A 13,026-nucleotide genomic window follows, 5' to 3' on the forward strand; every position below is an offset into this window, starting at 1 on the left:
TTGGCCCAGTGGATTGGTTGTGTTACTAAATAGGATTAATATGAAACACGTGAACAAATATGCTATAGTTTTAATCTAGAAGAGTAGAACATCATCAAAATGGTCTTTGGTTAAATATAGTACTTCAAAATATAGTAGGGTACCGGTATAAAAAAAAGTATTTTATTTAATGAGAGAGCGAGAGAGAGAGAGAGAGAGAGAGAGAGAGAGAGAGAGGCTGAGTTTTACTTTGCAGTCTCCTTCTCACTTTCACTCCCATCCTCCCTAACTCCGTTCGTGTGAGCTTTCTTCATCGAGGGGAGAAAGAAGAGTTGAACTTGACAGTGGCTGCTGTCACGGTCACAGTTCCAATCAACAGAGTCCCCGGGGAGGACAGAAGCGAGGAGTGGACGCTTGGCTTAAGAGGACGAAGAAAGGCAAACAAGGCTTTCAGGTGTCGCGATGGAAGCGCGCTGCGTGTGACTGGGGGAACTGCTCTTTTTTTTTCTTTCTTTTGGTCAGCCCCCCCAGGCGGATTACAAAAGTAAACACCGAAACGTGGACCTAGAACCACCTTTTTGTTCGTCGGTCGTCACACTTGAGGGCTTGAGTCAGAACCATGAACGTGTCATCGCCAGACAGAAGGAAGAACGTGCGTGACCTGGTTTTGGAGATTAGTATCCGAGTTATGCTCTTCGGAGTTTTCGTGTAAGTACAGTCGACTTACTCGATGATGACAACGAATTGATGAGATGGTTTTACTCGGTTTCTTCGAGGCGTCACCTGCATGTGTGACTCTCCCGTGCTGTATTGACACCGTTTTGCCAGCAAGAGGCGCTCTCTATCACTTCACAACTGTGGACAGAAATCAGAGAAACCAGCCTGAGAAGCAAACAGGTTGCAACGACGAGTCCGACATTGTATTGACACACACACACACAAACACACACACACACATATATATATATATATATATAGATATATATATATACACACACACACACATACACATCAGGCGGCACGGTGATTGACTGGTTAGCACATCTGCCTCACAGTTCTGAGGACCAGGGTTCAAATCCGGCCTTGCCTGTGTGGAGTTTGCATGCTCTCCCCCGTGCCTGCTTGGGTTTTCTCCGGGTACTGCGGTTTCCTCCTACATGCCCAAAAACATACGTGGTAGGTTGATTGAAGATTCCCCGTAGGTGTGATTGTGAGTGCGAATGGTTATTTGTTTATATGTGCCCTGCGATTGGCTGGCGACCAGTTCAGGGTGTACCCCATCTCTCGCCTGAAGAAAGCTGGGATAGGCTCCAGCACGCCCGCGACCCTAGTGATGATAAGCGGTACGAAGGATGAAGATGATGAAAGCGGTGACCCAAACATCAAAATCTATAGCCTATCCTATATACAGTACAGATCTAACACTTGTATCAGTAGTAGTCAAGCACAGGTCTGGTGATTAGGTCAGGTCTGGTAGAAAGAATAGCTTGGAACCTCACATCTTTTTTTTAGGAAACCAAAAAAAACAACGCATGTTTGTTGATCCATTAACATTGCATCGTCAAAGAGAGAACGCCATTTTCAACACTTTATTTTGGTCAATAACTTAGTAAATAACATGACCATATGAGGACTGGCCAATAGAATTTTGTGAAAAAATATGTAATTGACCAAATTTGTACATAGGACGTTTGGCCCAACCCCAGCGATATGTGACGTTTATTTATTTTTCTTCTTGAATGGATTGCAAGCGGGCAGCACTGCAGTGTAGTGGTTAGCACATCTCCATCACAGGGTCTCAGCTCCAGCCTTGCTTGTAAGGAGTTTGCATGTTCTCCCTGTGCTTGTGTGGAATTTCTCTAGGTTCTCCCGCTTCTTCCCATATTCCAAAAACATACAATTGAAAACTCAAAATTGCCCATATGTGTGAATGCTGGTGAGAAAGTTTGTCTTCTGTATATGTGCCCTGCGATTGGCTTGCGACCCAGTACAAAGTGTGCCCTGCCTCTCGCCCAAAGTCAGCCGAGATTGACTCCAGCTCACCCACGACTCTAATGAGGAAAAGCACTATAGAAAATGGATAGATGGATGGATGGACGGATGGATGGATGATAACAAGCCCTGAGGTCTTCATAATGGAAAAAAGTCCCAAATATGCTCCCCTGATATGGAATTTGCTGCTGCACTGCCTAAATGACTTGTGTATATTATCATTAAAACATGTCCTTGGGCGAGGTGATTTGTCTCGCTGCTAAAGGGATTACACAGCCAAGAGCCTTATGTGGTGTACTCATGGTGTCTTGAGTAATGGAACATGTCAGAGAGAAGTCATTCTGCTATGACACTCGAGGGTCGCAATGCGCCTGTTATACTGTATGTTCCCTCTGCGTGAGTCACATTGGTGTCGGATGTGCTGTGGTGTATCATGGTTTAAAGCCATATGAAGACAGCATGATCATAATCATCAAGAAGAGGTACCTGAAATCTGCCGCAAAGGCGCAGTTAAATTCTTGATTGCTCCTCAGAGCACAGTCTGAAAAGTACTATGTAAAGGAATGCCGTCAGATAACTTGATCTGCTGTGATATCCATGATAAACTGACTGCCACACATTGTATTAATTTATTTTTTCTTTTAAAAAAAAAAATCATAAAATACATGTCATCATGCAATCATGCAAATGTTTTGGGCCACTTGTAGATTTGGTTAAATAATGCTCGTATGACATGCAGGACATGATAATGACTTTCGCAGCTACGCAGACAACACCCAACTTCACGGCAGTGAGGACAATCTAGAAACCTCCCACATACAGTACAGTATTAACTTGCATACCCCTCCACAAAAATGGATTTTAGAAAACGTCCTTCAACTAAATCACTCCAAACTTGAATTTGTCATAATCATCCCCTCAGGTTGCTCCTCCAGCCCTATAAACAGCTTATTCTGCCAACCAGAGTGTCCTATCTAAAAACGTTTGCTTGGAGTTTTGAAACGTAAGCGTGTAGCACACTATACCGACAATCAGGACAAATCTTAGCATTTACCCTCCTTAGTTAGCAAAGGCCCTATTCTCTGACGTCTCCAAAAGATTATCCTGAGTGAATGTACTTTGGTGTGGTACGTGAAGTTATTTTTCACTCTCTCATCTGCTGATATGGTCGGGGCCAACAACAATAAATGACAAACCTGTTCAACATTTAAGATGGCGAATGCTTACGTGTATCATCAACCACAAGCCACGGACTATGTGATTGTGACGTGGAACCGATAGCCATTTAGGATGTTGCCGGACACAAACAGACAAAATACTGGTTGTGTTGAGTGTTTGTATAACATGTCTCACAAGCCATAATAAAAATGACAGGGAAGAGTTTGCATCTGCAAAGTACTATAATTACTAGACAGTGAGCCCAGCTTCTTCTATTTCTTCTTCTTCTACTACTCTTCCTTCTTCTTTGTATTTTCTGTCAGTTAGGGTGCACTGTCACACCATGCTGTCTCTCACAGATCAGTCTTGGCTCTCCTCCAGAAAGTGACACACGTGGCAATTATTTCCTCGTCCTATGTGCGGTCTCTCACATTGTATGCATGGAAAAGATCATCCATGCCCTAATTTCATCGCGATTAGATTACTGCAATGCACTGTACATTGGCATCAGTAGAAAAAAAACATTCCGTGCTTACAATACATTCAAAATGCTGCTGCTAGAATTTTAACCTCCACAAAACAATACACACACAAAGCCTGTTAAACATCAAAGCAACATCAATGAATTTCAGAGCTGAATAAACAGACTAAAAGCCTCCACTCTGCAGTCAGACGATGCAATATGTCCCAAAAAATAGAAAATATAGGTGTCCTATTTTCCTGTTTGTGTTTCATTTCAAGGTCTGTGTATGTACAGTATATGTGCATGCAGGTGTGCACATGATGTATGTTCCTTTCTGGTTTTGTTCACGTTTTTATTGTTTGAGACAAACAATTGAGCCTTTATTTTGTAACTTCTTGCTTCAATTCAGTGTTTACTGTGAGAGTACTGTTTTTTTAACAACCTCAAACACACTCTCAAACAAACTGGAACACCAATCCTTGCTCTGCTTCAATGGCTACCAATGAATTTTAGAATTGTTTTAAAGCTGTTTTCTGGTTGTTTTTAAAGCACTAAATGGTCAGGTTCTTGCCTATATTTCGTAGTTGCTAACTCCATAAAAGCCTGCCTCAGGTTTTGTCATGAACGGAACAGAGGATAGGACCCAAAAATGCACGACTCCAAAACAAATTGACAGTTTCCAAAAAGAGAGGTTTAATAGACGGGCATAGGTCGGTACACAGGCAGGCAATCCAAGAGAGGCAACAGTATCCAAAAACATGAGGCAAAGAGACAAGGTCGATAATCGGAACAGGGTCAAGTCTTACTGTGAATCTATGACGTGGAAACAAGGACTGCTGGAACGCGACGACAAGGTACAACGAACTGGCAACGAGAGGAAATGAGACACGAGGTTATATACAAGGGGTAATTAGGGTGAACGAGGCACAGGTGATGAAGATGCTCACAGGAGCAGGTGTGTGTGAAACAGGGGGGAAGACAAAACCCGGAACACACACACATATGACAGGTTTTCATTTGGGGCTTAACTTGCAGTCCCTGAATCGCGTCTGGTCTCCAAGGGCAATACACCCTTTGTGGTTTGAGCTCTGCCTCTGTGTAGAACTATTTGGCTTGCAGCCTCAGGTAGGCAATGGTTTACCATTGTATTCTTCTAAAATCTCATGTTTATTGCCTAGCTTTTAGTTAGCTGTTGATTTTACCACTTCATTGATGTATGCATATTTTAATTTTCTTTATTATTATTTTAGTACTGTCAAATTGTTGTTGTTATTGTTTTATTGCAGATTTTATAGTAGTTTGTCCCTTGTTTTGAAATGTGTTATAGAAATAGTTATTATGATATTATGATCATTATTATTATTATTATTGTTATACTCAATGAGACTTTTTTGCCTGAAGATGACAACACGATGGCTGGTCGCAGACTCGCAACGTAGTGCTGTTGATCTCCCTTAGGAATTGGAGCTGCCTTCCAAGGTCCACCCCCACTCTCCTGCTGGTGTTAGCAGGCTGGTTGCTTGTCTTCTGTTTTGTATTTGGAGGAGCTTCCCCCGTCTGAGGAAGCGAATGTTCCGCTGGTTCCCTGTTGGCCTGATGTGGTTTGCCTCTTGCCTTCTCTCCGCTACCATTTTAGCCAGCTTCCTAAACTCTTGGTCATGCCTCCACCGATACGACCATGTGTCAGCAATGATCTGCAGCCGAATAAGGTTTGCTTGAGGAAGACAATGACTGAAGACACAGCTCCGCTCAATCCCTAATCTCTAGTGGAGGTTAGGTAGGCTTGATAAGGTGTGGTAGGTTGCCCTGATCGTTAAACCCAACCAAGTTTATGCCAATTTCTACACTTCTGTCCAGCTTGTGACATCCTCTCATGTCTTCCTTGCTGGATCTCTGCAACAGCCACACTCTGTATTGCCCCTGCTCCATCCTGGTGACCTCGGAGACAACCAGATCCCTCTTTTCTTTCTGTGTTCTTTTGGACCACAGGGTGGGTGGGTCACCCCAACCAAGGCCTTTCTGCCCTGTTTGGTTCTGCAACCTATTCACTGCCTTCTGCACTTTGTATTCAACGCTCCATTTCCTTCCAGTTGTCCCTTTCGCCTGCGTATCACTCATTGTGCTGTCGGGAGTCTCTTAACTCCATCACCAGCCTGTCCTTCTCCTGCTTGAAGCCAAGGGTAATGAATTTCAGGGGGAAATGGGGAAAATCCCACCTGAACAGGCCTGTTGCCAAAAAGCTCTACAGGATACCTAGCCATTTACGGACGATGGTTTTTGAGTCCACCTTGGTAATGGCTGATGTTGTAACTTCTTGACAGCTTGGGTACCAGGTAAATAGACCACATTTTCCGGGTAGTTGGCTGCGGTTGATTTTTGCAAGACCTCCTAAAACCTGTAAAAAGTTGGTTTGGGCGATTTGCTTGTTTGAGAGGCTGGATTTGCATGGCCTTTGCAGACTTCAGATAGGCTTGTCTACAATGTGGGGAATGTCCTCTCTTCCAATGGTGAAGATGACCCAATTATTCCATTCTTCATGCCGCAGAGACAGGCATCTGGATTTATGGTCTGTAATTGCCTATAAATGCCAGAATATGGTGACAAAGAAGAATTTATGTCTAAATGAAACTCCCGAACTAACTTCAACATACTTCCATGACACCAAGATGCCACCAGATGTTGTCAAAGCAATAATGTTAGTGCCTTGGCCTGAGCACAAAAAGAGTGAATAGGTGAGTTTTTCAGAGAAGAACAGAGAATAGGTTTCCCCCCAAAAATCAGCGAACTGGCGAATTAGTGAATGCCACACCACAGCTATGCGGGGCTAGACTGTACTGTGCAAGTGGACATAATGTTGTGGCTGGTTTGTGGACATTCTTGAGCGGTTACCTTGCAGAGATGTTATTCTCTACCAGCCATTGAGGATTCAGGGACAGCTGTACCCTTAAAACAATGATTTCCACACATTATTCATGTTCCAGTTTTGTCAAAAAGGATTTTTCATGAGGGGAATATTACATTTTATTTGCCCTTGCTTTCTCTTGGCTTCAGGCGGCGCCCTGACCGTAGTGACAGACACTGCGTGTGATGCTCCTTTGTCTTACTCAACTGCAAATGCACTGCAGTCATCACAACTTGCTGGGCACCCCAGGAGTCAAAAATCTTTTTAGAGTAACATAAAATCATTCTAGGCGGCACAGTGATCAACTGGTTAGAATGTCTGCCTCACAGTTCTGAGGACCGGGGTTCAATCCCCGGCCCCGCCTATGTGGAGTTTGCATGTTCTCCCCGTGCCTGCTTGGGTTTTCTCCGGGCACTCCGGTTTCCTCCCACATCCCAAAAACATGCGTGATAGGTTGATTGAAGACTCTAAATTGCCCGTAGGTGTGAATGTGAGTGCGAATGTTTGTTTATGTGTGCCCTGCAATTGGCTGGCAACCAGTTCAGGGTGCTAGCTGGGATAGGCTCCAGCACTCCCGCGACCCTCGTGAGAATAAGCGGATCAGAAAATGGATGGATGGATAAAATCATTCCATTCCAAAGGAATTGAATTTCCTATCTTCAAATTTTCATACTGTAAATATCTAATTTAAGAAATTGGTATTACATTCCTTGTAATCTACTAAAAACAACAACAAAAAAACAATCAAGATTTTAGAAAGGGCCAAACAAGCAATATCTTCTTTGCCTGTTTTAGGTTTCTGTGCGTTTCAGTTCATGATTGATAGTCCAATAATAAAAAATAAAAAAAATGGAGTTGCAGATGTGTCTTCTTATAAATACCAACATTTTGAGGACACAGGGAGAAAATAAATGGGGCAGATAAAATGGAAGATGTTTGTAGTTCAGGTGATCTAATTTTATAGATTAAGAGTTGGGGAATGACAGCAGCAAATAAAGGGGTCACAAATACTTCAGAGAGTTTATATTAGTGCAATCTAAAAGCAAGAGCAATTGTCCGGGGAAAGGAGCAGCTGTTTTGATGGCTGATGTTCACATTAAAATATAATTGATCCATCTTTGCTAAAGCTAACGAGGCTGAATGAAGCAGAACGTATTGCTTCTTAGAAAGATTAGAAAGATGAACCTAGACCTTTGTCATATATAGTACATTATCTTGCTCATGGAACATTAATGTAGATTTGATTTTGAGCATTCTCAGGGAAAAATGTATGTGTTACAATTTTGTGATCACAGCAATAGACGAGGAAACTGACGGCTGCAAACATAAATTTACTAAAGAAAACAATCTTCCTGCAGATGTGTGACCCCCAGGTGGATTCACTTATTCATCCTTGTGTTATGTATCTGAGAGCACAGTTTTATTCACAATAAGTTAACATCTCAATGGTGTTTGTATGAAAAAAAGATGTGGGTGGTACCACGATTGAAAACACCATTGTCTTTATTGTATGATTTTTTTGCCCATTCAAATTTCTCTTCCAAATTTGACCGTGGTACTGTTCCACTGGACAGAGACCAGGAAGAACAGAAAGTCAGTCATACACTATAGAAGCATTATAATAAGAAAAGGTTGGAAGTCAAACAGACACAGAAGTTTTTTCAAACATCGATTTCAACACTGAATCTCTGCTTTGTAATAAATATAAATTATGTTGTGAAAAAAATGAAAAGGCGGTACTACCCTTAACCCTGAATGCAGTCTGCACAAAACCTTCCAAAATATTTGTGGGAACGGATGTATTCAGGGAAAACAGTTATGCTGCGGGCAAAGGCCAAATAAATTCCTAGATCCTTTTTTTATTCCCGATGTGCACCAACATTGAGTGGGTTATTCCTTTGCACTTGCAAAAACAATAATATACTCTTAATGGCCTCAATCTCCCGTTTTGATGCAGTGAATTCCTACAGGTCATATTAATAAATATTGTTAAATTAGTATGTAGGCGGCACGGTGGTGAGGATAAGCGGTACAGAAAATGGATGGAAATTAAAATGTCCCTAATTGTGCCAATCATTAGATGAGACCATTACTGGTGAGTGTATATTCAACAATGTTTTTCTATCATTTATCTCCCTGGTGTTCACATTATAAATTATTCAGTCTCAATCTTTATGAGAGCTGTTAAAAGAAGAATCAACGTGTTTATTGTACATTTACACAACTGGTACGATTTTATGAGACATCACTTACAATTCAGAGTCACTCTGAAGAAATTCTGCAAACGTGATATAATGCCAAATTGCTTTAAATATTATTTTTATGCATTTTCTTTTAACTCAGTAAAATTCCTGACAGTAAAAATGGATATCTTGTTAATTAGTCATGGCTTCATGAAAAAAATAACACATTAAAATGAACACTTTAATCTTGGTCAAATGACGAATCCAGTTGCCCTTAAAGAGGATCCTGCCATATAATTCGATTTGTCCTCTTCCCATCCAAACTTTAAAGGCATTCATCTTCTCAGCTCGTTTATTCTGTGTGCTTGAAAGATGCCTGCTCGTTTCATAATCCTCCCCCCAGAAAGAAGTCATTCCTTGGATGAGTTGCTTTGCCTTGATTATTTGAATGTGAGGGGAAGTAACTGAACAAGGTAACAATGCATGAGGTGGTTGTGTTAAGCAGGATTGTCCATTTACTGGTCACATCAGGTACACTTGCACAACATACTGTAATGAGTTTCTCTACAAGAATCTCATTACAAACATCTGTCTTTAAAGAATAATAATAATACAATTTTCAGTTTTCATTAACCTTTCGAGAGAGGTATTATAAATACCTGTGTACGGTATGTTTATTATTGCAACTGAATTTTTCTTTGTGTGAAACTGTACTGCATCATGTGAGGTGTTTCTAAAAATGACCTGGAGGCACATTGGCTGGGGAAATTTATCTCAGTATAATTTTGCTTTTGTCTTCGGCCTGGTACACACACACACAAGGATTTATCAAATCTTTAAAAGATTTTTTTTTTAATCTGTGACAGACACCACACATAAAGATTAAAAAAAAATCGGACATTTAACAGTTTTGGTCGTATTGTGTGTCACACAGAACACCAATACAAAGATTCTGGTCCGTCACCAATCTCGAATTCCCGTGTGATCACACGTGATCTCAGAAATCCGAAGAAGGAGAAACACCTGGAAATACACCGATCTTTTTGAGTGTTTCCAAAGGTTGCTGGAGTCGGGAGCCTTGTAAAGTGGCGATGTCCTTAAAAACAAGTTGCTTTGAAAAATACTTTTTTTCAGTCTGGAGAACCCACTTTTACATAAAAAATAACAACATCGGCTAAGAGGTTCTTTTCCTTGTTGCAGAGTCAAGGTGCTTCTTGATTGGCTACATTCTGTTCTATTTCACAATTCTCGGCATAAGGATAATCTAACAAAATCATCTTATAAAAAATAAGATTTTCTAGTGTTTGACATGTTTGGTCAGGAAGGGGCAGCACTGGTACAAAAACAGGCCAATTGTCTTAATGTGTGTAACCAGGCCTTAAGCCAAGCGCCAGGCAATCTTGTGTCGTATAAGATTATCCGATAAAATTGTCCTCAATTCTGAGGTGGGTTAAGTGGATTTGTCCCGATTTTTGGGTCCGAAACAGGTCGGGGCCGACAATCTTATATAATGAACGTGTTCAATATTTACGACCATAACTCTTGTTTGTTTTGTAGGGAAAGCCGACGTCTCCCTGAATCATGTAAACTGTGACGTGGAACGAATGTAACCAATTAAAGAAGCGCCTTATATTGACGAACACGGAAACGGCCGTAAATGAAAACTGGCAAGTCTTACCCGATGTCGTTTTTATATAAAACTGGGTTCCCCAGATGGAAAGAAGTAGTTTCGAAAGCAAGTCTTTTTATTTATCTACACCACTTCCGCCTCCATTCCCTTCGGCATCACTCAGCAAAGATCGGTGTACCCGGAGGTGTCTGCCTATCTTTGTTTTTGTGAAATCATGTGTGATTGCAGCGGCACAGTGGACGACTGGTTAGAGCGTCTGCCTCACAGTTCTGAGGACCGTGGTTCAATCCCCGGCCCCGCCTGTGTGTAGTATGCATGTTCTCCCCGCGCTCCGGTTTCCTCCCACATCCCAAAAACATGCATGGTAGGTTAATTGACAACTCTAAATTGCCCATAGGTGTGAATGTGAGTGCAAATGGTTGTTTGTTTGTATGTGCCCTGCGATTGGCTGGCAAGCAGTTCAGGGTGTACCCTGCCTCCTGCCGATGATAGCTGGGATAGGCTCCAGCACGCCTGCGACCCTAGTGAGGAGAAGCGGCTCAGAAAATGGATGGATGGATGAATGTGTGATCGCACGAGATTTCGAGATTGCTGGTGTGACAGAATCTTTATGTGTGGTGATATGTGCGGAGATTATCAGAGCACACCACACACGATACGACCAAAACTGTTAAGTTTTTATCTTTATGTGTGGGGTCTATCACAGATAAAAAATCTTTTAAGATTTTAAAAATCCTTAATGTGTCCCAAGCCTGAGTTTAACCTAATAAAGTGTCCAGCAAGTGAAGGGATATCTGATATAATTCAATCAATAGAGCATCTGTAGAGTAAATAACAATGTCTTGAAATCAATTATGAGTGATGGCAATGCATATTACATGAGTGAGTGTTTATTCACAAAATTCCAAAGAGCCTGGACCTGTAGCATACAAAGTGAAACAAGGCCAGATCATTCTTCCATTCACTATTTTACACATCCAGGGGTTCTGCTGTTGATTAATTATCATTACAGTGACTCAAGATTTTGTCCCAGGAAGTGGGCAGTTCACTCTCCAGGTGAAAATAATATGTTTCTGTTTTTAATCAAATCAAGTCAGTTGCTACTTTTAGGTTTGTTTCATTTATGGTAATGTCCTTAGTTGTTTGGATGGTCCAGGGTAATACTTTCACCTGTCTGAAATACAACAACACACTTTCCATACACACGGGATGTCATCACATATGATATTTTAAGATACAACTGAATCTTTGTATTTTTTTCAACTTCATCAAATTGAAGGCTTTTGTTTACTTGGTGCAGGTGACTAATTTAATTATACCTGTATGGGTATAACAGCTTATCAGTAGGATTTACAGATGTGATACCATTTACCTTTGCAGCTTGAGACCATATCTTTTTGCCAGGAACAACATACATTCAATATAGATTCATATAACGATTTGGTCAAATCCCAGATACAGAGCATTGTTGTAATAGGTCAATCAAGACTTTATTACAAACAAAGTAAGAAATACAAAGACTGTTTAACACGACGCACAACTGAGTCTAAAAGTACAAAAAAAACAAAAAAAAAACGCAAAGCAGCAAAAGGAGAAGACACAAGTCAAATTGTGGTTTAAAGCAAAGAAGAATGGAGAAAGGAGGGTGGAAAAACTCACCAAAACCTATGACAGGAGAAACTAGGAACAGGACACAAAATATTCAAGAACAATAGCAAAATCACAGGAATGAGACAGAATTCAGTACAGCAATTGGCTGCAACAAAAATAATGATCTGGTGTCTTCCAGGAGTAGGTGCAGAGCTTGGTCACTGAACCTCTGTGCTCACCACACCGCAGAGGGGCTACATAGAAAATGCAGGGAGGAGTCAACAGACAGGAAAAACAAAACTAACGGATTTCCTCCAAAGACTGAAATGTACATGTATATATTCTAATGTACTGGCTAAAACTTCCCAACTGCTCCCAATTTGGAAAAACACAAACCAAGCTTAAGCCTTTGGATCCTGCACTATACTTCCTATCATCTACCTTGCTACAGCTGGTCAATACTTGTGAAGGACATTATCAAGATTTTGGAGGTGACACATTTACTGGCAGTTCAGATGTCATCCTCACATCAAAATCTGAAATATTCATGTTCTCTCTCCCCCTTGCTCTCTGTACACACAGACACACACATACCATGTTTTTTCATTAGATCCCTGTCATTTCTGTCTTTCGCTCTTATCCATCACCTTGCTCCGTGCTCCTATCTGTATAAATTGAGATGTGGGGTTGATGAAAGAGATAACCTCAAATTGCGTCCTCTCTTGGCTCTCAACTCCCTCTATATAGAGAACAAGCAAGTCCGTATCCTTCTGGAAACCTCGTTGTTACTGCTGAACTGTCATACAGTGTGTGTTTGACCAGACTCCTTTTGTCATGGAAAGTAAAATTCAGACCCTAATGATACAAGTATATATATATATATATATATATATATATATATGTATTAAAAAATTACTTTAAAAACAAACCATCACATCAAGTGGACTGACATAGTCATAAATAAAAAAATGTGTGAGATTGCAGGACAAGAAAGTGTAGGATTTCAAATTCTATGTCGCAAATGGTCGGATCGGCCGTGCACTTCTCAAACAAACAGACGATGTCACGAGAGAATCGAGAATTAGAACCCACAAGGCAAGAGGAAGGCCAAGAGTCACCTGGTGAAGAT

At 41.1% G+C, this 13,026-nt stretch overlaps 1 protein-coding gene across 1 annotated transcript in view; it reads left to right on the top strand.

Moving 5' to 3' along the window:
* Positions 1-269: 269 nt before the first annotated feature.
* The window catches only part of plpp4 (phospholipid phosphatase 4), a 70,295-nt gene continuing 57,538 nt past the window's right edge, over positions 270-13,026 (top strand). Inside the window, exon 1 of the mRNA XM_061790938.1 lies at positions 270-687. Within this exon, the coding sequence (XP_061646922.1) occupies positions 599-687 (89 nt within the window). The 5' untranslated portion in view covers positions 270-598. The remainder of the gene's footprint in view (positions 688-13,026) is intronic.

This window comes from Phyllopteryx taeniolatus, chromosome 11 (assembly GCF_024500385.1).
Source record: "Phyllopteryx taeniolatus isolate TA_2022b chromosome 11, UOR_Ptae_1.2, whole genome shotgun sequence".
NCBI classification, from domain to species: Eukaryota; Metazoa; Chordata; class Actinopteri; order Syngnathiformes; family Syngnathidae; genus Phyllopteryx; species Phyllopteryx taeniolatus.